The following is a 24904-nucleotide window of genomic DNA, read 5'->3' as shown; positions in this document are numbered from 1 at the left end:
CATTCATCTATTGATGGACACTTAGGCTCTTTCCATGTTTTAGCTATTGTGGAGAGTGCTGCTATGAACATTGGGGTACATGCTCCTATGCCTCAGCATTTCTGTATCCCTTGGGTAAATTCCTAGAAGTGCTATTGCTTCACCACAATTTTAAAAAGTGATTTTTCCTTGGGAAAAAAAGAGAAAAGCAGCACAATCTCCCTTGATCATAGTATTCCTTGTATCTATTATCTAACTTTTGTTTATACTTTTATTACTAAATTTATCAAGTACATGTTAAGCACTTACTACTTCTACTTTTTATCATCATTGACTCTTCAAATCTTTTCAGTATCATTTTTATTTCCATGACTGCCCTGAAACCAAGGTCTCTCTTTTATCTATGCAATGACCTCTTCTCCCATCACATATCCTTGTCAATTATGGCATTTTGCATAATTTAACTATAAATAGTTCTTAAAACCTCTCCTTTCTTATCATGTACTCTAAACCCCATTCTCAAGTTGTTACTTCTGATTTCTTCCTCTTGGCGTCTACATCCCATGTGGGAAAACAAATCACACCCACCCACACAAAATGCAAGTGATAACTACTATAAAATTGTGATTCATCATCTCAACTTCATACCATTCTTATAATTTTTTTCGAATTCTGAGTGGTCTATCTTCTGCCAACAGACACATCATTAATTTCCACCTTTTTCCTAACCTTTTATCCTAGGGTTCAGCCAAGAAAAAAGGAAAGGAAAGGAAAGGAAAGGGAAAGGGAAAGGGAAAGGGAAAGGGAAAGGAAAGGAAAAAAATAGAAAAAGAAATAACCTATAATTCCTCTAAACCTAAGATTCGTTCATGGGACCACTCTGGTCCCTCTGATTTTAACTACTTTTTAATTATCTAAAGTAAGCTTTAATGTAATTACTTCCTTACAGTTCTTTACTCAGTCTACAAATTCACAATATCCAGGAAAAGATTTGTACTACTTTCATGCAGTTGCTACATTGTTTTTTAAGTATTTGATGATTAAATATTTGTCTTCCTGGACTGAGTTTTTTCTTCTGGATAATAAGACATATGTCACTTATCTTTATTATCTGAATATCAGTATCACCTGAGACATGGTAGGGGTTTAAAATGAATGGACAAATAGATTCATGGTGACACTCCACACCAGCACATTCACTCTCTCAAAAGAAATCTAAATGAGAAGAGTGGGCTTATGTGGACTGTTGAAATATTGAACTCTGACCTGGGATTGGGAAGATCTTGGTTTAGAAGATCCTAGGATTGATCACCAGATTAAAGAGAATGAATAAATTTACCCACACCCAAATGAAGAAGGCTGAGTTCAGTGTGACAGGGGACAAGATACTAGGATTTGTATATATCTGCACATATAAATTAGCATACTCACATAGTCTAATGTGGCCATCCAGGGATGTCTGATGACAAAAAGATGCTGCCTGTGTTCCCTAGGGCAGGTAGTCCAGATTGCATCCTAGTCCTGCCTACTTCTACTGTCCAAATCCAGTGGCTAAACAGAACAAGGCGGGAATCCCTGAAAGGGGAACATTGAGGCAGCAAGGGGCAAAGGAGAATCTGGCAGATTAACTTTTGGTGCCTGCAGTCACTCTAGTATTCCTGGTCAGTAGCTTAATCCTCTCCAGAGGAGTTGCAGAAGAGGATTTGGGAGGCTATCACTCAGAATCAGTAAAAAAAAAAGAAGAGTATGCATTTTCTGTAGAAGCCAGATAAAAAAGAGAGAAGCAAAAGGCAGAGCCCATCCCAGGAACAGAATGAAGATTTCAAACTCTCTAAAAGGATTAATTCCCTCTAATCATTTTACCTACTGTCACATGGAGTACTGGCATGAGACAAACAGGACACTGGGGTCAGTGATGAAGAGACAAGTTAATGAAGGAAGGAAGTTATGGTTTCAGCAGTCTGCTAATCCATATCCTAATAGGCAATTTCCACTGCCATTTACCGAATATTCTGAAGGTTGGGACATCTGGGTTGAGTCCTATTTTACCCCAAGCTAAGAAACACCATTTTATTAAATTCCCCAAATTCACCAAAGAAACAGCCTGGAAGAAGTCTTTAAACCTGAGGTCCTAAGAGCTGTTGTAAACAGGGCATTCCCTGGAGCAATTTGTGCTATTAACTTTTTAAAACCTTTCTACAATAAGAGAATACCCTGGGGCATTTTTCATTGAAATCACCAACTGAAATACCTGAATCTTATGTGATAATCAGATACTACTGTAGTGTTTCTCAAACCAATCTAAGGACCACTGATGTCTCTAAATTTTGTCAGCATTTCAAAAACAGAGGTTTCAATAATGGTGGTAACATAAAAGGCAGTTTACAACTTATATTCTGCATCATCTGGATGATGCCCACTGAACTAACTACTACCAGGGTTTTTCTGTAATTGTACCCAAAATGCTTTAAGTCTTATGCTAATGGAGTGGGGGGGGGGGAACAGATTCCTAAACAGCTTTGGATGCAATTTAACATGTTTTGACTGTTTTAATGAAGGCTTTATTGTCGCTATTCAAATACAGAAGAGTGGTGTGAGAACAAAGTCAGCATATAACAAAGGGCCATATAAACAAGTTCAAAAGAGAATTCTTGATTTCCTCACCAAACTCCACCCTTTTGGAGTCTTCCTCATCATCCACAGCATTGCTTGGTTCAAAGACTTAGGGGTATTTCATTACTCTTTTTTTTTCATCTTGTACATCTTATCTAACCACATTTCTTATCTCCTCTGGCTCTCCATTGCTATAATCTTAGTTAAGACCAGCATCTCTACCCTGGGCTACTACAATAGAACTCAGTCTTAGTGATTGCTTTTCTTGTTTCTTTGCTTGTCCACTTACAATCCACCCTCTAAGCAACACTCAGAGTGACCTTTTAATCGTATAATATGAACATAGGGGAAGGGAAGAAAAATAAGATACAAATAGAGAGCTCTAGCTGCCATCTTGCGTCCCCGCTTGTGTGCGCCTAATCTCAGCTGGTCCACCCTAGACCAACCCTGAGTGCCAACCCTAGTCCCCCACGGGTCCCATTTCTGCTCCAACAAGATGAAAGAAACTATCATGAACCAGGAGAAACTCTCCAAACTGCAAGCACAAGTGCGCTTTGGTGGGAAAGGAACTGCTCCCTAAAAGAAGGTGGTTCATAGAATAGCTTCAGCAAATGATAAAAAAAACCTTCAGTTCTCCTTAAAGAAGTTAGGGGTAAACAATATCTCTGGTATTGAGGAAGAGAATATGTTCACAAACCAAGGAACAGTAATCCACTTTAACAACCCTAAAGTTCAGGCATCCCTGGCTGCGAACACTTTCACCATTACAGGCCATGCCGAGACAAAGCAGCAGACAGAAATGCTACCCAGTATCCTAAACCAGCTTGACACAGACAGTCTGACTAGTTTAAGAAAGCTGGTTGAAGCTCTGCCCAAATAATCTGTAGATGGAAAGGCACCGCTTGCTACCGGAGAGGATGATGATGATGAAGTTCCAGATCTTGTGGAGAATTTTGATGAAGCTTCCAAGAATGAAGTCAACTGAATTGACTCAACTTCTGAAGAAGATAAAACTTGAAGAAATTACTGGGAGCTGCTATTTTATATTATGACTGCTTTTTAAAAATTTTGTTCATGGATCTGATAAAATCCAGATCTCTAATATTTTTGAGCCCAAGCCCCTTGGACACTGTAGCTCTTTTCAGTTTTCGCTTATATACAATTCATTCTTTGCAGCTAATTAACCTGAGGAAGCCTGGGAATGAAGTTTGAAACAAGATTAATAATAATAAAAAAGATACAAATAGAGAGGGAAGCAAACCATAAGAGACTCCCAAATACAGAGAACAAACAGAAGGTTGCTAGAGGGGAAGTGGGTGAGGGGATGGGCTAAATAGAGGATGGGCATTAAAGGGGGCATTTATTGGGATGAGCACTGAGTGTCATATGTAAGTGATGAATCACTAGGTTCTACTCCTGAAGCTAATACTACACTGTATGTTAACTAACCTGAATTTAAATCAATAAACATTTTAAAAAGTATACCATGGTGGTTTTCTATGGAACCTAAAATAATATCAATCATTTTTTTAGGACTTCCAAAGTTGTGACACCCATATGAGCATTGATTTCAATAGCACAGTTTGAGTTCATTTATTCAATGTATGTATATGTATGTATATAATATTATATCTCCACTTGGAACCTCATAAAGTGACCTTTGGAATAAAGATCTTTGCCAATGTAGTTAAGTGAAATTTTAAGAATAAATCCACCTGGATTGGAGTAAACCCTAAGCCCAGTGACAGATATCCTTTTAAGAAGAGGGGAAGAGACAGAGGGAAGAAGACCATATGAAGATAGAGGCAGAGAGTGGAGTCATGCTGCCACAAACCAAGGAATACCTCAGCACCAAAAGCAGAGGCTTCGGAGGGAACAGAGTCTACAGACACCTTGATATCAGACTTCGGGCCTCAAGAACTATGAATTTCTGTTTTTTAAACTGTATACATTGTGATAAATTGTTTTGACAGCCATGGGAAACTAATAAAACAGCCCTACCAATCTGGTCCTTGCCTGTTTCTGTGATCTCCTTCCTCGCCACTCTCTCTGACACTTATCAGCCTCCAATCACTCTCTCTGACTTTCTTCTGCTCTGATAAAACAAACAAACAAACCAACAAAAAAACTATTCCCATCCAAACTATTTAGACTCTCTGTTCTCTCTGCCTGGACTTTCTTTCCGCAAATGATGTCTTGATTCTTTCTTCTTAACATTCTGGTCACAGCACAGATGTTAATTTCTCAAAATGTAAGGTGTCCTTTAATTGAAACATCATCTTCCCAGAAAGATCTTTCCTGAGCACCTGCTTAAAATGGCAACCAACACTTCTTTGCTTTTATTTCCTCATCACAACTTATTACCATCTGACATATGTGTTTTACTTGTTTATTTTATCATCTTCTGCTAAAAGGTAAGTTCTACGAGTATAGGAATTTTGAACTTCATTTATTCCTATATGTTCAGCACATAGAAGGGTTCTCAATAAATATTAAGTTAATAAATGAGTTAGATATTCATTGAATAAATGAACTCAAACCGTGCTATTGAAATCAATGCTCATTGGGTTGATTTAATACAAAAGTAACAGTCATAAACCTGTGACATAAATGAAAGATATTTAGTTTCTTTTAAAAACTGAAAAACTATTTGCTCTAGAAGACAAGGGTAGTGCCCGGAATATGGTGACTTCAGTAGCTTTTTAGTTTCTCACATGTTATTATTTGCCTAGCTGCTCCTGCATAGTCATTGGTAGTCTGCTAGCCAGTCAGAGGCTGATATTTTCATTTAAATTTATATATCAGTATCTCTCTCTCTCTCTCTCTCTCTCTCTCTCTGTGTGTGTGTGTGTGTGTGTGTGTGTGTTAGCATCTTTGTTTTCTTACCCTGTTGCCTCCACCCCCTGATGAAGTCAGTTGTATAGTTTTTATGTAACTCAAAGTGATCCATGGGCACTTTTTCAATGATCATTCTAATTATGTGATATAACTTCTTTTTATTTAATGACAAGGAAAGAGGAAGTGGTAAAGTGAGCTTGTGAATGGCCATGAGAAAGCATTATATCTAGAAGTAGGTGGTGTTCAATTTCACTTCTGGGTAGTTAACTGAAGAAAATGAAAATGCTAATTTGAAATGATACATGCACCCCTATGATCATTGCAGCATTATTTACAGTAGCCAAGATATGGAAGCAACCTAAGTGTCCATCAATAGATGAATGGATAAAGAAAAGGTGATATGTCGGGGCACCTGGGTGGCTCAGTCGGTTGAGCGTCCGACTTCAGCTCAGGTCATGATCTCATGGTTCGTGGGTTTGAGCCCCGCATCAGGCTCTGTGCTGACAGCTAGCTCAGAGCCTGGAGCCTGTTTTGGATTCTGTGTCTCCCTCTCTCTCTGACCCTCCCTGCTCATGCTGTCCCTCTTTCTCTCTCTCTCTCAGAAATAAATTAAAAAACATTAAAAAAAAAAAAGAAAAGGTGATATGTCTATCATGGAGCTAGAGAATATTATACTAAGTAAAATAAGTTAGAGACAGACAAATACCATATGATTTCACACATCTGTGGAAGTTAAGAAACAAACAAAAAAGAAACAAAACAAACAAAATAAGACATAAACACTCATAAATACAGAGAACAAACTGGTGATTGCTAGATGAAAGGGAGGTAAGGGGATGGGTGAAATACATTAAAGGGCTTAAGAGATACATTCAATTTTAAAATAAATAAATCATGAGATGTAAAGTACGGTACAGAGAATATAGTCAAAAATATTGTAATAACTTTGTCAGGTGGCAGATGATATCTACATTTACTGTGGTGAGCATTATGTAATATATATAAATATTAAATCACTATGCTGTACACCTGAATTAATACAATATTGTATGTAATCTATATTTCAATTTTAAAAAGGTAAATGCTATTATTTATAACATAGCTTCTCAAAGCATCAATAGTGCAAGACCAGTTTTCGTTTCCTTGTATAAGATCATGCTAGTTACACATAATTTGAAAATATACCTCACACATGCATAGTGAATCTATTATTGCACACATCTGTTCTCCCATGCAGAATCATTCTGCACACAGTTCATTCAATTCAGCAAGGACATCATGACACAGAATGAATAGCATTGGATTCTCAGGACAGGCCATGGACATGATGCCGAAGCAGCCAGACCGCAATGTGGCAAGCTTGATTTTCATTAGGGACTTCTCATTTTCGCTGGCTTATGCCACTTCACTCATAATTGTTTTGTTCATAGATAGTCATGAAGTGAGAGCAGAACTCCTAGAAAAGATAAAATTTCCCATATTCTTCCCACTGTGTGAAAGGAGGGTTTGTCTATAGTTAGCAGCACTCTTCTCTGTATGACAAGAATCCCTAGAAACTGCTCCATGGAGGATAGGGTGGGACAAGTCAGGAGGAATTTGTAAGTCTGGCAAATGAAGTACAAAGTAATGGAATATGTTTGTGTCATGGGACTTCTGCCAGGAGAAATAGAAAATCATGGTGGAGAAATAGGCAGAACTATGACAGTCCTCAGCTATGTTTTAAGGACTCACAGGCCCCGCAGTCAGGGATGGGAATTGGTAATATTTCTAAAGACCAATGAAGTATTTGGTCAAGTCCACTTAATACCTGAAGTTAGACCTTCAGCTGAGGGCAGATTTTCTTCCAAGAAAGGGGCAGTGTGCATGCTTGCAGGGGTCCGGCCTCTGCATGCCAGGGTTGACCCGGAGGGTGAGGGTTGGAGTTGGCAAAGAAGACACGGAGCCAGCCTCTTCAGGTGGACTGATCAAATTCATTTTTCAGCTTAGGATTTTCATATAGCGAATCCAAACAATCATGCTTAAACAATTTACATTTTTTGAAAACAGTCATGGGATTTAATATTTCTAAATGTTCTTAGCAACAGTAGTTTCATGGTACATAATTTCCACTTCAATTGATACAATTTAACCAGGTAGTCATAACAAAGTTGTACATATTTTTTACTACACATGGCAGGAAATAAATGAAGCACATAACCAGAATGCATGAAAACAAAGTGCCCTTTGATGCTTTAAGTTCAACGGGTATGCAAGAACAGGGTATACTTGTACCCGTAGTTATAAGTAATAGACTCTCACAACCCCCTACTAAGAAAGAACAAAGTCAACATTTATCATAGATGACGTATGGAAATGTTTAACGTGGATCAACTAGAATTTGGTCTCTGCATTTACCGATCTCATTCTTTGGCGAGAACAATCCGTAAGTTGCCTCACAGGCTTAAGGTCAGCAGGCATATATTTCTCTAACACTTTTCTGAGAAAGTTCTCCACGACTATATAGTCTTGTTTTCATCTCTGCTTATGGCATAATATGTATTCTTACTGGCAATTAGACCCATACAAGGAAAATGAATTCTAGGTCTCTTATAGACCCCATGCATACCGACTGTCTCCAACTTTGCTAACTGCTACAATATTCATTAGACAACATCTGATTGAGAGGGCGGACATGATATTTAGGTACATTCTATTTTGGAGGAAGAGGGGGAACTTTGGGCGATTCTGGTTTCGTATTAACCCTAGACTAGACTAAGCAGAGAAGGAGAATTCTTCAGGGGGTTCTTCTGACTGCCTTGCAGCCTTTTCCCACAGGTTTTTCCCTGGGCCTTTCCATCAGGGATGACCTGTGCAGTTTCGGTCTCCGGCACATGCTGAACATCAGTGAGTAGCTACAAGTATCACCAATGGTGCTTCTGCTATAAAGAGGTTATAACAGTTGTTAAAAAAAAAAAACAAACTTAAGGACCATTTAATCCCACAGAAAAATCTATATCTTCTGGAATGGCTTCTCATATATCAGTCTTTCTTTTCCTCTTCCCCAAAATGAGAACTTAATGTGTACTGGCACAATCAAACCTGCAGAAATGGAGTAAGCATGTTTGAAGAGGCAACAGCTGTGGTATATTGGTGTCATATGTGGTATATTGTGATATATTGGTGCGATATATTGATTAAAAGTCTATGGCTTTTAATTCTAGTTCCCTCAACCTAGCAAGTGTGATATATGGAAGGTGTTTGCTGAATATGAGATCCCACAAATTATTGCCTAGGCCAGTAGCTCCCCCATGTGCAGTTGAATTGATGATAGCTATATTTGGGGACTATACAGCAAGACAAAACAAAACAAACCCTCAAACAAAACAAAACAAAAAAGTTTCCATATCAGAGCTTTAAGGTAAAAAAAATTATTGATATTTTCTGACAGGAAATTGTAGAGTCTAACATAATGACATCAGGCAGGATTCCAAGGTTTCGGGATGGCTGTAGATGATGTAGATTGGATGAGGCTGACAAGTAGCCATGAAGTTTAGAACTAAAAGGTGCTATGTCTGGTTGAAAATGTATTAGTGAACTAGTGATGCAGTGTAAGTGAAGATCCTGTTTTTTCTCTCTCTCTCTCTGTCTCTGTCTCTCTCTATATATATACATATATATACACACACACACATATACATATAGATATACATATAGATATATATGTAGATGTATATGCAGCTAGGTGTATATATAATATATAAATAAAATTTACAATATAATATATAATATAACAGAAAAAATCTGTTATGAGGCAATAAAAGTATAACCACAGAGAATAAGCTTGAGCAAGATGCAGTTGACAAACTTGAAAATAAGTTATAGATATACATGGGTACATGTATGACCCTTAGTGCTGGATCAGCCTAGAGATACTTCAGAGAGAAAGCTGTTATAGATGTGGAACCACTTTGCAATGTCTTCATTCCCATAGTTGTATATCAATATAAAGATCATTGCCTCTGAGAGGTTCTATCTTCCAAATACTTTCCTAAATGCCTCCTTTACATCCTTGTTTCTCAGGCTGTAAATGAATGGGTTCATCATGGATGTTATGACTGAGTAGAATACAGAAATCACCTTATCCCCTTCATTTATTTTCTTGGAATTTGGACGCATGTAGGTAAATATAGTTGAGCCATAGAAGAAGACAACAACGATGAGATGAGAACCACAGGTAGAAAAGACCTTAAGCCTCCCCTCACCTGACTGTATCTGAATCACAGTGGAGATAATATTACAGTAGGAGAAAAGGATGAGGGAGACAGGACCAAGGAGAATTACCACGCCCATTGCCAAGATGGCCATCTCAGCTTTGTAGGTTTCTTCTGAAGCCAACTTCAAGAGTGCAGGAGGTTCACAAAAGTAATGATTAATTATATTCTTTCCATGGTATGAGAGACATAAAGTAAATGTTGTGTCTACTAAAGACACAACTGCTCCACTGGCCCAGGATCCTATTATCAGCTGTACACACACCCTCTGAGTCATGAGGGTAGAGTAGTGAAGGGGCTTGCAGACAGCCACATAGCGGTCATAGGACATCACTGCTAGGAGAGAACTTTCTGTACACCCAGCTACTAGGAAAAAAATCATCTGAATTGAACACCCAGCAAAGGAAATGGTCTTTCTCATTACCAGCAAATGGAATAGCATCTGGGGGATGATTGTTGTAGAGAAACAAAGATCAGTAAATGACAGGTTTTTAAGGAAGAAGTACATTGGTGTATGAAGTCGAGAGTCAATATGAATTAGCACTATGATGAGAAAATTCCCAAACACAGTTAGCAGGTAGATGATGAGAAACACTACAAACAGCAGGATTTGAGTCTGCCAATCAGAAGAAAGGCCCAGCAAGATGAATTCAGTCAGATAGGTTTGGTTTTCTGTGCCCATTGACGTCTATTTCTGTCTACACATCAGCATAAATAAAGCAATCAAAAGTTGACTATGATGGAAAACCAAATCCTGAAAGTGAAGATCTCACTATGAGGACAAATGTACTTGATTGAAAAAAGTATCTTGGAAGCGTTTAAGCCACTTGATTTTCCAAAATTTCCATCCTTAATTCTTACCAGAGCTATTTGAAAAAGGACGCTCACATATTATATGGATTTGAAAAAAATATGAAGAGTTCTGCCTTTAGTAGAAAGCCCAGATTTTTTCCCCCTAGTTTACTTTTCAGTCAGCAGATTTTGACTTTCATTTCATCAAGGAGAAGAACCAATAATTATCTTTTCCTTTGTGTTTCCAAGGGATCACTTATCATCCTTCCAAGTAGGAAGGGAATGTTAAGAAACCATTTAGATCATGTTATAATCCACACTTTTAGTCCTTTTCTAAATTCTTCACTGGATCAGAGAATCAAGCCTTGATGGCAGTGTTGAAGATTAAGGCATGATGGACCTTCATCATTACAGAGCCAAGATGTTGGAGACAAGGCCAGACTTAGGTAGCACCACACTCTGTGGAAACAGGAACAGCCCTTTGTAGAGACCAAGTGCCGGCACAATAGCTGTCTGCACAGTCGCATGGTCTTTTCTGGTGTGACAGCATTTGAGCTCATTCATGCTGCAGTTTGTTTCAGAGTATCCTACCAGTGGGATGTGTGCATCTGTAGGAAATCAGGTACTGGTCCAATGCTTTGCAGCCAGGCAGGAAATACTATTTAATCTATACATTATTGTACATCAGAAACAAACAAGGAATAAAATGGCTGAATATTAGCTAGTAGAGAAGGAAATTATAGTTAGGGAAGTTAGCTGGAGGCATGGGTAAATGGCTGGCATTCAAGGTTGGAGACATCTATCCCTGAGAAGGGTTGAAGTACTAGTCTTAGAATTGGTCTTTAAAATGAAGATGTCAGAACAGAAAGTCAGACCACCTGGCAGGGCCATCTTGAGACAGATATCAGCGCCTGCAAACTAGAAAGGTTTCTTTTCACATGTAGGACCCTACATCTAGCTGGCAGTATAGGAAAAATATGGTCAGACCAGTTGTGTCTGGACCACTGGTTTATGAACTGCCAAGTAGGATTTAATTTCAGGAACAGGAGTTGACAGTGAGATTTCTATTCATGAATTTTCACCCAGATGGAAATAAAATGGGTCCAGCTTGAGCCTACAATAGAGTCCATTGGTATTTAAGAGACCAGGAAGGCAGAGTCAGGGAATGGTTTGAGGAATTGCCATAATTCATGAGAAATATCTTTTCTTTCGATAAGTGTAAAGAGAATACACAGGAGGATCACTGATAAAGTCTCTAACCTGGTAGCCAAACTCGTTTTCCAATAATTTTTGATAAGTGCAATTTTTCACTGCTTCATCATGGTAAATTTATATGCAATGAACTGTGCATATTTCTTGTGTACAATCTGGTGAATTTTGATATATGAATATAATAGTATGCTCTTAAAGGGTTATTATTAACTTATATGTGATTGTTTGCTTACAATTCTGTCTCTGACAAGGCTATAAGTTTCTTCAGAGTAGAAATCCTATCTCAATCCATATGTCTGCATCACCTGGCATAAGTAAATTTTCAAGAAATATTCACTTACTGAATGGATGAATAAATAACTGAATGCACCCAGGAATGAAAAAACTCCTACTCAACACATAGTCTCTGTCATACACATATACACTCAAAAACTCCTAAGTGCTAATCATCCCATCTAAGCACAGAATAAGATTCAGAAGGCACAGCTGATGTTGGTCCAGCTATGTGGTCCAGCTTGGAATAGGAATATTCTGTGGCCAATCAGAGGGATAAACACAAAGGATGATCACCCGGACTACTGGTATGGGTGAGAGTACGTAAGTGGTAGTTCTTCCAGTGGAATAGATCCTCAATATGCAATCCTGTTCTCTTTCTCATATTAGCCCCTGAGAAGATATATCCAATGTGGTCACAGCCTGAGTACTGGGGCACTGAGGCAGGGAGTGCCCACCCACCCATCATTAGCACTCACTAAGCTCTGGCTCCTTCTCACCTCCTAAACAATGCGCCGCACATTGCAAGAAGCTCTGTCGTGCATCCTCGGATTCCAGTATCACCCAAAGAGTGTCAGAAAACTAAAAGAGGAAAAGAACATCTATAATAACAAGGATAAAAAGTCAGAGTACAGGAAGATTCTGGGAATCAAAAAAGGGGTAGCTAGTTTGAGAGACAGTGGATCTTTTGGTTCTTTGCATCTCTCAGCACACAAACTGACCCCCTACAAAGTCCAGGAGCAAAATTTCTAATACTAAGGATTCTAGAGAAGAGAGAAGAAGAAAAATGTCCCCTCACAAATACACTATGGCTTATAAAAATAAGAATATGACCATTTCTCCCAGGATGTACACAAGATTTCTGGTTCTGAGGAGACTGTATTCCTTCAGCATCTTTGTTCTTCTTACCTGGAGACATGGGATGAGTTTGCTCTGGAGAAGGGGAAATACATGGGAGGATACCTCACACAGAAATACAAAAGAATGAGATCCAGAGACCCAAGTTATAGATCCAGATTTGGATATTGGATCCTAGTGATTTCTCAGCCCTCTCTCCTAACAGCTGGATATGAAGTGGACTTTTCAGTGGATTCCATTACAAACTCTGGCTGTATTCTTGGATGAGTTAAACACTTACTTTTGAGCACCAACACTAAAATGAATGTTATTCTGAAAGGATTCTTGAAGGATGAGGCCCTGAGAAGTGATGCACATGGGACAGTCCCTAGGGTTCTCTTCAGGCACAGCTCACTCTATTATCTCCACACACAGTGAAATACCATGGGACTTTTTATTTTCTATATTTTGGCAATCACATTGAGTACTGTGAATCTCTTTTAATTTCCAATCATTCTGTAAAAAAAAATGCATATGTTCTGGGCCTCAGATAACTTAAAAACCCATTTTTCATTCCTGTTTTCTTCTTGGGAGCAGAGTGTTAGAGTGTCAAGTATATGCAGGCACATCTGTGCATTTTTTACTTTAAATCCTTAGAAGAGGAAATTTGCAGACTCAGTATTTTTCTGTTAAAAAGAGTGTGAAATTATTGCTCATTTGGGATATAGTAGCCACTGTTACATAATATTAGCTGGTCCTAAAAAACAGTAGTTTAAGAAAATCTCTGTAAAAACCAAGTGTTTGAGCCAATATACCAAATACAAGGACAGATCGTTATTTTTCTGAGCAATTCTACGTTGAAATTACTCAACGTTGTGTTTTCTTGTCAGTGTTTATTTCTTTTTATATGAACAATATTGTAGCCCTTGGTATATGTGTTGCTAAATTTTCACATTTGCTTCTTTAATGGCAGCACTAACATGTTTATTTATTTATTGTTCAACAGTATGTGTACATTTTATCAGTCAAATATTTCCATATTTCCCATTTTGTTTCTTTATTTACCCTAATTTTCACTCTTTCTGTTATAGATATTCTATAAAAATTTTCTCTTTTTGTGGCACCTGAGTGGCTCAGTTGTTTGGGCGTCGACTTTGGCTCAGATCATGATCTCAAGGCCAGTGAGCATAAGCCCCACACTGGGCTCTGTGCTGATAGCTCAGAGTCTGGAGCTTCCTTCAGATTCTGTCCCCTCTCTTGCTCTGCCCCTCCTCCACCCATGCTCTGTCTGTCTCTCAAGAATAAATAAACATTAAAAAAATCAAAAAATAATTTTCTCTACTTTTGACAATATTTTTTCATCCTTGGCTTTTCAATCAAGTTGTTATTTATTCTGGTTTGAGCTATATCATGATGATTTCATATATGCCTATGACTCTCCAGAGGAATGGTACTAATTTACCCTTTCAAGTTCTCTCTACTACATCTGTTTTGCTTTTTATTTATTCAAACCAGTTTGGTGTGAATGTTTTCAATTCACTGTCAGAATGTGATAAGAAAATTGTATAATGTTATATTTTTCATTTAATGGGATTCAAATGTTAGTAATTTTTCATTACTTAACTCTTTAGTCATTACTTGACCTTCCTGTAGAATTTATAGGCTCTGGTAACTTGTCTTTTGAATGGGATGGATGAGAAAATAAATCAAGATTTGAGATTTGGTTTAGAAGTCTCTACAGATTTGTGACATTTGACCTGATAAAGGATATGTGGGAGAATTAGCATGACTAGCTATTATTATTGTTCTCATATTATAGAAAAAGATATTGAAAGTCATATAGATTAAGGGACTAGTCTGAGGACAATCACAGTTGAAATAAACTAAGATTCTAATCTTTAACCTTAAGACTAGTCTTAAGGCTATCGCTCTTACCTCATGCTGTACCACTTCCTAATATTTAATATCCTTTAGCAAGCATAAGGTTCATATATTAGTTTTTAAGGCCAATGTGGGTTGTCTGGGTTATCTCATACCTTGGGACAAACATGTGAAAGCATGTCTGCATAAAAGTAGACGACTGCTTGAGTATCTAGTGAGCCCTGCCTTGAGTCTACTACCCAACAACCACATGAACCAGAATGAACAGTCCACCCCTTTGGGCCAGGACCTGTATACTTGCCACATGGACATAGGAAATGAAGAGAAGAAATAGCCAACCTTCCCAGAAGGTTCAATGTCTTTTTACCTTCCCATTCATGTTAAGTAGTGCAAGAAAGGATATGGAGTTTAAACTTGGCCCTCTTAAGATACAAGGACCCTGGTCACTGATAAATGTTTGCCCAAACTCATGTCCTGTATTACTCCCTATAATATTACCATGTTTCTTTTCTTGTACAGGAGCTAGCAAATATGCTGAGAATAGTTAAAAAATGGAAGTAGAATAGGATTCCTCTTGTGCATATGCAGAGAGAAATACAATGAGAGATATGAAGATATTCTACCCTCCCCAACACTATCCACCTGATGGGCCCAGACTACATAAAAGAGCAATGATAGCTAATGTGTCTGTGGCCTCATAAATATAGAAGAAGAGCTTACCTGATCCACTCTTCCCCTCAAGAGGAAGAAACACACTTCTGTTTGGCACATGATTGTCTGTTAAATCCACTGGGGAAATAAGAAAAGTGTGTGTGATATATAAGGGAACCTAAGGGTAAGGACCCTTCAGTCATATCTCCTCATGTATTACTGGTGCAGAACTCAGAGAAGAAGGGGGCTGCACACCGTCTCTCCTTCAGGATAGTGAGTAGGATCTAGACATTGCTAGTTGTCTGCTCATAATTCATATATATCATAAATAAACTAATCATTATGCCACTAAATTCTCTCCTTAAGCTATAATAAACCAAGCACCATATTCTATCCTTTCTAATTTATAAAAAACTCTGAAAACCATCCTTTTCTCTTTGTATCTTTAGGCTATCTTACTTCGGGTGGTCCTGACTGTGGTTTCATGACTATATTACTGCTATCCCTTACTAAATGTTTTTGTGGTCTTCTGTGTTAAGAGTATTTGAGAAGTGGGACCTTGGATTTGATAGGGCCAAGTCTATTAAATTCTACTTTGTTTTTTAATTTACAGTTCTATGGATGGAGAAAAATTTTTATTTTCTTACAAAGTAGGATGAATACTTACCTATCTGGCTAGTTAAACTACATTGATTATTTGAAGAAATTACCCAATTTCTTTTATTTATATATTTTTATTTTAAATCAATTATGTAAATTAAATTTTGAATTAAATATTTAAGTAAATTTAATTTTAATAAAATTTAATTATTATTTTATTTTATTTAATACATTTATTTTAATATACAGTTAACATACAATATTATATTGGTTTCAGGTGTACAATATAGTGATCCAACAATTCTTTACATTACTCAGTGCTCATCATGATAAGTGTACTCTTAATCCCTTTCAACTATTTCACCCATCCCCCCTGTCACCTCCCCTCTGATAACCATCAGTTTGTTTTTTGTAGTTGAGCGTCTGTTTTTTGGTTTGTCTATAGAAATTACCCAATTCATTAACCACAGAAGCCAACCAAATTAAATTACTTCTCTGACTCTATATTCATTTGATGATTCAGGAACTAAAAAAAAATTGATTAATTTTGATTAACTCTGAACCTTTCTAAAATTTTATTTGTATTATTTTTTCTTTTCATGGAATCATTGCAAAAGGATTAAGCTGGCTCCCTTGAAAAGGCCTATAGTTATGTATCTCAAGGATTATTTTCAGAAGGAATATGACTCAAATCTCATGGATTACTATTCAAATAACTTAGTTTTATCATACAAACATTCAAAAACAACCAAATAACATGTCATTACTAGTTCAAATGTGGCTATATGACAGTGTTCAATGGCCTCTTTTATTTATTTATTTATTTATTTATTTATTTATTTATTTATTTTAATAATTTATTCTCAAGTTGGTTTCCATATAACACCCAGTGCTCATCCCCACAAGTGGCCTCCTCCATGCCCATCACCTCCCTTCCCCTCCCCCCACCCCATCTGCCCTCAGTTTGTTCTCAGCATTCGAGTCTCTCATGGTTAGTCTCCCTCCCTCTCTCCCACTATTTTACCCCTTCTTCTCCCCCACGGTCCTCTATTAAGTTCCTCCTAATCCTCCTATACGTGCAAACATATGGTATTTGTCCTTCTCTGCTGGACTTATTTCGCTCAGCATAACACCCTCAAGGTCCTTCCATGTTGCTACATATGGCCAGATTTCATTCTTTCTCATTGTCATGTAGTATTCCATCCTATAGATAAACCACATCTTCTTGATCCATTCGTCCATTGATGGACACTTAGATCTTTCCATGTTTTGGTATTGTTGAGAGATGCTGCTATGCATCAGCACTCCTTTGGGTAAATTCCGAGCAGTGCTATTGCTGGGTCCTAGGGGAGTTCTATTGTTAATTTTTTGAGGAACCTTCACACTGTTTTCCAGAGGGGCTGCACCAGTTTACATTCCCACCAACAGTGTAGGAGGATGCCCGATTCTCCACATCCTCGCCAGCATCTAGAGTCCTCTGATTTGCTCATTTTAGCCACTCTGGCTGGCGTGAGGTGGTATCTCAGTGTGGCTTTGATTTGTATTTCCCTGATGAGGAGGGATGCTGAGCATTGTTTCAGGTGTCTGTTGGCCATCTGGATGTCCTCTTTGGAGAAGTGTCTGTTCATCTCTTCTGTCCATTTCTTCACTGGGTTGTTTGTTTTTCGGGTGTGGAGTTTGGTGAGCTTCTTATAGATTTTGGATAAAAACCCTTTATCTGATATGTCATTTGCAACTATCTTTTCCCATTCCGTTGATTGCTTATTAGTTTTATGGATTATTTCCTTGGCCGTGCAGAAGCTTTTAATCTTGATGAGGTCCCAATATTTCATTTTTGCTCTTGATTCCCTTGCCTTTAGGAATGTGTAAATACAAAAATTGCCGCGGTAGAGTTCAAGGAGGTTGTTTCCTGCTTTCTCCTCTAGGGTTTTGATGGTTCCCTGTCTCACCTTTAGGTCCTTTATCCATTTTGAGTTTATTTTTGTCTATAGTGTGAGAAAATGATCTAGTTTCATACTTCTGCGTGTTGCTGTCCAGTTCTCCCAGCATCATCTGTTGAAGAGGCTGTCTTTTTTCCATTGGATCTTCTTTCTTGCTTTGTCAAAGGTTAGTTGGCTGTACACTTGTGGGTCCAAAACTGAGTTCTCTATTCTTTTCCATTGGTCTATGTGTCTGTTTTTGTGCCAATACCATACTGTCTTGATGATGACAGCTTTGTAGTAGAGGCTAAAGTCTGGGATGGTGATGTCTCCAGTTTTGGTTTTCTTCTTCAATATAACTTTGGCTATTGATTGGGATTGCATTGAGTGTGTGGACTGCTTTGGGTAGTAATGACATTTTACCTGTATTTATTCTTCCAATCGATGAGCATGGACTGTTTTTCCATTTCTTTGTGTCTTCTTTAATTTCCTTCATAAGTTTTCTATAGTTTTCCTCAAACAGATATCTTATATCCTTGGTTAGGTTTATTCCTAGGTACTTTAGGGTTTTTGTGCAATTTTGAATGGGATCAGTTTCTTGATTTCTCTTTCTGTTGCTTCATTGTTGGTGTATAAAAATACAACCGATTTCTGTATGTTATTTTGTACCTTGCAACTTTGCTTAATTCTTGGATCCGTTCTAGTAGGCCTCTCGTGGAGTCTGTCGGGTTTACTATGTAGAGTATCATGTGGCCTACAAAAAGTGAAAGTTTGACTTCTTCTTTGCCAATTCTGATGCCTCTGATTTCCTTTTGTTTTCAGATGTCTGATGCTAGGACTTCCAGCACTATGTTAAACAACAGTGGTGAGAGTGGACATCACTGTCGTGTTCCTCATCTCAGGGGGAAAGCTCTCAGTTATTCCCCATTAAGGAGGATGTTAACTGAGGGCTTCTCATAGATGGCGTTCATGATGTTTAAGAAAGTTCCTTCTATCCCAACTTTCTCGAGGGTCTTTATTTACAAGGGATGCTTTATTTTGTCAAATGCTTTTTCTGGATCTATCTGCGAATGTTGAACCAGCCCTGTAACCAGGGAGTGAATCCCACTTGATCTTGGTGGATGATTTTTTTTATGTGCTGTTGGATTCGATTTGCAAGGATCTTGTGGAGGATTTTTGCATCCATATTCATCAAGGGTATTGGCATGTAGTTTTCCTTTTTTACTGGATCTCTGTCTGGCTTGGGAATCAGAGTGATGCTGGCTTCATAAAATGAGTCCGGGAATTTTCCTTCGATTTCTATTTTTTGGAATAGTTTGTGAAGAATTGGTATTAATTCTGTTTTAAACGTCTGGTAGAATTCCCCAGGGAAGCCATCAGGTCTAGGGCTCTTATTTGTTGGGAGATTTTTGATCACTGATTCGATTTCTTCACCAGTTATGGGTCTGTTCAGATTTTCTATTTCTTCCCGTGTGAATTTTGGTAGTGAGTGTGTGTTTAGGAATTTGTCCATTTCTTCTAAGTTGTCCAATTTGTTGGCATATAATTTTTCATAGTATTCCCTGATAATTACTTGTATTCCTGAGGGATTGGTTGTAATAAGTCTATTTTCATTCATGATTTTGTCTTTTTGGGTGCTCTCTCTTTTCTTTTTGAGAAGCCTGGCTAGAGGTTTGTCAATTTTGTTTATTTTTCCAAAAAACCAACTCTTGGTTTCTTTGATTTATTCTACTGTTTCTTTGGTATCTATGTTTATTTCTGCTCTGATTTTTACGATTTCTCTTCTACTGGGTTTGGGGTGCTATTGTTGCTCTCCCTCTAATTCCTTTACATGAGCTGTTAGATTTTGCACTTGCGCTTTTTCTAATTTTGTGAAATAGGCCTGGAGTACGATGTACTTTCCTCTTAGGACTGCCTTTGCTGCTTCCCATAGATTTTGGATTGTTGTGTTTTCATTTTCATTTGTTTCCATATATTTTTTAATTTCTTCTCTAATTGCCTGATCGGCCCATTCATTCTTTAGTAGGGTGTTCTTTAACCTTCATGTTTTTGGAGGTTTTCCAGACTTCTTCCTGTGATTGATTCCAAGTTTCAAAGCATTATGATCTGAAAGTGTGCATGGTATGATCTCAATTCTTTTGTATTTATTGAGGGTTGCTTTATGTCTCAGTACGTGATCTATCTTGGAGAATGTGCCATGCACAGTTGAGAAGAAAGTGAATTCCACGACCTCTGGATGTAGAGTTCTAAATATATCTGTCAGATCCATCTGGTCCAATGTGACTTTCAAGTCCATTGCTTCTTTAGTGGTTTTCTGTCTGGTTGATCTATCTATTGCTGTAAGCGGAGTATTAAAATCCCCTACTGTTAGTACAGTCTTATCTATAAGATTGTTTCTGTTTGTGATCAGTTGCTTTAAATATTTAGGTGCCCCCATATTCGGTGTGTAGATATTTATAATTCTTAGTTCTTCCTGATGGATAGACCCTGTAATTATTATATAATGCCATTCTTCATCCCTTGTTACTGTCTTTAATTTAAAGTTCAGTTTGTCTGCTATAAGTATAGCTACTCCAGCTTTCTTGTGACTTCCAGGAGCATGATATATATTTCTTCATCCCCTTACTTTTAATCTGAAGGTATCTTCCCGTCTAAAATGCATTTCTTGTAGACAGCAAATAGATGGATTTTGTTTTTTTATCCATTCTGCTACCCTATGTCTTTTGATTGAAGTATTTTAGTCCATTTATATTCAGTGTTATTATTGAAAAATGTGGGCTTAGAGGTGTTGTGTAGTTTGTGGAATTCATGGTTGTGGTGGTGTCTCTAGTTTCTTGCGTTCCTTGCAACACTTCCCTCAGAGAGTCCCCCTCAGGATTTCTTGTAAGGCTGGTTCAGTGGTGACAAATTGTATCAATTTTTGTTTATTTGGGAAGACTTTTATCTCTCCTTCTATTCAGAATGACAGGCTTACTGGATAGAGGATTCTTGGCTGCATATTTTTTCTGTTCATCACATTGAAGATCTCCTGCCATTCCTTTCTGGCCTGCCAAGTTTCAGTAGGTAGGTCTGTCACCACTCTGATAGGTTTCCCTTTGTAGGTTAGGGCCCTTTTCTCCCTAGTTGCTTTCAAAATTCTCTCTTTGTCCTTATAGTTTACCAGTTTCACTATGATGTCATGCAGATCAATTCAAGTTACGTCAGAGGGGAGTTCTCTGTGCCTCTTGAATTTCAACGTCTACTTCCCTCCCCAGTTTGGAGAAGTTCTCTGCCATAATTAGTTCCAGGACTCCTTCAGCACCTTTCCCTCTCTATTCCTCTTTTGGGATTCCTATAATACGGATATTGTTCTGTTTGATTATATCACTGAGCTCTTGAACTCTTCTTTCATGTTCCTGGATCAGTTTATCTCTCTTTTTCTCAGTTTCTTCTTTTTCTATAATGGTGTCTTCTAAACCACTTATTCCTTCTGCCTCTTCAATCCGTGCATTGGACACCTCCAGTTTATTATGTATCTCATTTATCGCATTTTTAAATTCACCATAACTATTTTTACGCTCCATAGTGTTTGTAGCCATAGTTTCTCTGATGTGCTCCATGCTTTTTTCAAGCCCAGTGATTAGTTTTATGATTATTGTTCTAAATTCATTTTCAGTTATGTTGGTTATATCTGTTTTGAGCAGTTCTTTAGCTGTCATTTCTTCCTGGAATTTCTTCAGAGGAGAGTTCTGTTTTGTGATTTTGGTTAGCTTTCTGTCTCTTGTTAATTTTAAAAGCTTGTACACTATGCCCCTGCGAGTTCTGCTGTATTAGAGAAGGCTCTTTGACTGTTCAGGCCCTGTCTCTTCAGGAAGTGTTCTTTGAATGGTGTCTCTTGGTTTGTCTTGTTGAGCATTTGGTTATTTTCTTTCCCTACTCATAGCGGTATTTGGGACTCTCCACCATGTGTACTTGGCTTGTTTCTTGAGGTAGCCTTGGTATTCCTGAAGAATCCAGAATTGATCTCAGCTTGTATCTCTTTGGAGCTGGATTCTTTGCCATTTACTCTTCCGTTAGAGCTAGAAAAAAGTTGCTTAGAAGAGCAACGTTGGAGAACGGCTCAATAGACCAGCCTGCTCGCAGGTCCTAAGCAGGTGAGTGAGCTCAGTGCCTCTCTCTCTCCTTCAGGCCCAGGATGAAGTCCTGCAAGCCCAGCAACCCAGGGGCGTCATCGCGTGCCGCGTCCCTGTGAGCAGGCCGTGCCAAGTGCGCTGGTACGTGTGCCAGGGCCTGGGAGGCTGGAGAGCGTGGCATGCAGGCCTCAATCATCTCTTTTTACGTTAGGTTAGAATTTTGTTGGGGTGTCTGGGTGGCTCAGTTGGTTGAGCCTCCGACTCTTGATTCCAGCTCAGGTCATAATCTCCTGGTTCATGGGATCAAGCCTGACCCCTGATATTAAGCTCTGTGTTGACAGCACGGGAGTCTCCTTGGGATTCTTCTCTCCCTCTCTCTCTCTGCCCCTTTCCTGCTCGCGCATGTGCCCACATTCACTCTCAAAATAAACAATAACAACAAAAAAGAATTTTGTTTTGTAGATTCATAAGCAGAACAAGAGACTAAAGTATTTTACTACGATAAAACTGATGAATCAACTATCCTCTATAGAGACATATACCTTTACAATGGCTTGTGTTTGCCAGATGGAGTTCCACTCCCTTGCTCCGTAAAAACTGAAAATTTCTTATTTCTTTTTAACATTTTTTTGCACTCCTGTCTTCTATGATTTAGCACTGTATTTCTTCAATTGATCATTTTAAAAACAATTTACTGAAATTCTAGTTTTGAGGCAGTATTCTGTCTTTATTCATTTACTGATTCCTTTTATTGATTCTGAATATCTCTGAATAATATATGCTTTACTTTTCCAACTTTTTAGGCTTTATATACTATAATGATTCTGTATGTATTTACAAATGATTTTTTTCTCAAGATAGTATTTTTTAATATTGGTTCATATCAATGCATGTAGATATAATCCAATCCTTTACTGTTATATTGTATTCATTCTGTTTCTTTTAACCTAAGGCTTTTTAAGTGGGTTAATTATAAACAACAAATTGAAAGCATTATCTCCTTTATTTTTCATTTGTACTCTGTCAGTTAACTGTAACATTTAGTGAATTTATATTTACTGAACTTATTAGGAAGATTTGTTTTTACATATGAGTTTGTGCTGCTTTCTGTTTTTGTGCCAAGATGCTTGACCCACAGAAATTGTGAAATAGTAAATGTGTTGTTTTAAGCCACTAAAAAAGAAAAAAATCAACTGAGTCCTTAGATAGATGGATTGTAGTAATGGATGGAAAACACGTGTGATCTGAGCTCAAAGTCTGATGAATCCAGAGCAAAGTTGGTTGAAAAAAGGTGGGAGGGCCTGTGAAAGTGTCCTTATTAGCAGTGGTGGAGAGATGTTTAGCCCTCCGACATCAGTGAGTCATCAGAAGACATATATCAGTTGAGGTGATAGTTACCACTAGGAAAATGAAATCTCATTCTATCATAAGGGGGTATCTTGACATAAGGATTATTAATTTCAAGCAGCCCAGTTGCAATAAAACAATAGTGGTGGATGTAAGATCTCCATTACTTTTCCCATATTTACTGTGGCAGAGAGAAGTCACTATGGTGAAATGAGGGTATACTCTTACCTACTATACAGAGTATAGTAAGAATTCAAGGCTACTGCTCAGATGACCTCACCAAGCAGAATTCTGCTATACATTCCTACACCTTCTATCCACTTCATGAAAAGATAAGGCCTTGGCGAAAAGATGTATGAAAGGTACATGTTAAGTCTACATTTTGGATCATTATGAATTCATTCATGCCTTCAATTGCAGAGTCCCAGGAAGAGTAAGGATGAAGCTAATGATACTTTCTCAACCTTCACTTGCTCCATCCCCCTCATGGTAGGTCCTTCAGAATTTGTTACTTCTTTTCATCCTCTCTCTCCTCACCTGGAGTCTTTTTGAAAGTCGCTCCAAAGGGGGACTGGGACCAAAACCCTGTTCATGAATGTATTTAATGCATTTTCAATTGTATGATTCTTGGAATAGAAAATTACCTATTGGGGGCACCTGGGTGGCTCAGCCGGTGAAGCATCTGACTTTGGCTTAGGTCATGATCTCATGTTCATGAGTTTGAGCCTCACATCAGACTCTGTGCTGACATATGGAAGTCTGCTTGGGATTCTCTCTCTCCCTCTCTGCTCTTTCTTCGCTCGTGCTTTCTTTCTCTCTCAAGATAAATAAACTTAAAAAATATTTTTTAAAAAAGAAAACTATCTCTTGGAAAATCTTATCTTTAGGACAAACCAGTGAGGGAAAGTCTTCTGATGGCAATTTCTAGAACAGTCAAGGTCCAGGGACTTTCAGTCAGGATTTATTTATTCCTCACAGAAATTATTTACATCTCAGCTGGTGTAAATGCCCTTACTGTGTCAATCTTGGGATACACACATACATACATAGACACTCACAGACACATATATCTGACTTATTTACTTATTGATACATTTATTTCTTCTTCTGATATATTTCTCCTATTAGTTACAGATCTTCAACAATATGAGCACAGTTTTATTACAATGTTAATTACTCTTTCTGTTCATAATTATTTCAGTGTATCTACTTTTACTTTTGTACAAGCATCAATAAGAAATTCTTACAGCAATCTGACAGAGTAATTGAACAAAGTATTCACTGATTATTTCTCTGTTCAAGACAGCAAAGTCAGCACAAGAGTTAATATAAGCTCAGTTAGCACTTTATGAATAAAATTCTTTTTTTCAGCAGTCAAAAAGAAGAAGCTACCTTTGATTAGAGAGAACATGTAATGGCTGTGTGAATATAGATTAGAAGAGAACACTTAATAGCTGTGTGAATATGGATAAGCCACCAAACATTCCTGGACACTAGTAATTTTATATGTGGAAGGGGGATAATATTTGTCTTGTTTATATCTTTATAAATCTAAAGGCAAAAAATAACAGTCATTAGTATTTATATATCCAAAATAATG

At 37.8% G+C, this 24904-nt stretch overlaps 1 protein-coding gene and 1 pseudogene across 1 annotated transcript; one reads left to right on the top strand and one right to left on the bottom strand.

Annotated features, from left to right (window-relative positions):
• Positions 1 to 3088: 3088 nt before the first annotated feature.
• Positions 3089 to 3577, top strand: LOC120225905 (annotated as a pseudogene).
• Positions 3578 to 9438: 5861 nt separating this feature from the next.
• Positions 9439 to 10362, bottom strand: LOC120225896 (olfactory receptor 2D3-like). The gene has a single exon (XM_039224081.1). The coding sequence runs from the start codon at positions 10360 to 10362 to the stop codon at positions 9439 to 9441; it is 924 nt and encodes a 307-aa protein (XP_039080012.1).
• Positions 10363 to 24904: the final 14542 nt, after the last annotated feature.

The sequence above is a fragment of the Hyaena hyaena genome, unplaced genomic scaffold, assembly GCF_003009895.1.
Source record: "Hyaena hyaena isolate Hyena2069 unplaced genomic scaffold, ASM300989v1 scaffold_1538, whole genome shotgun sequence".
NCBI classification, from domain to species: Eukaryota; Metazoa; Chordata; class Mammalia; order Carnivora; family Hyaenidae; genus Hyaena; species Hyaena hyaena.
Note: the sequence above shows the minus strand (reverse complement) of the source record. Positions and strands in the feature narration are given on the sequence as shown.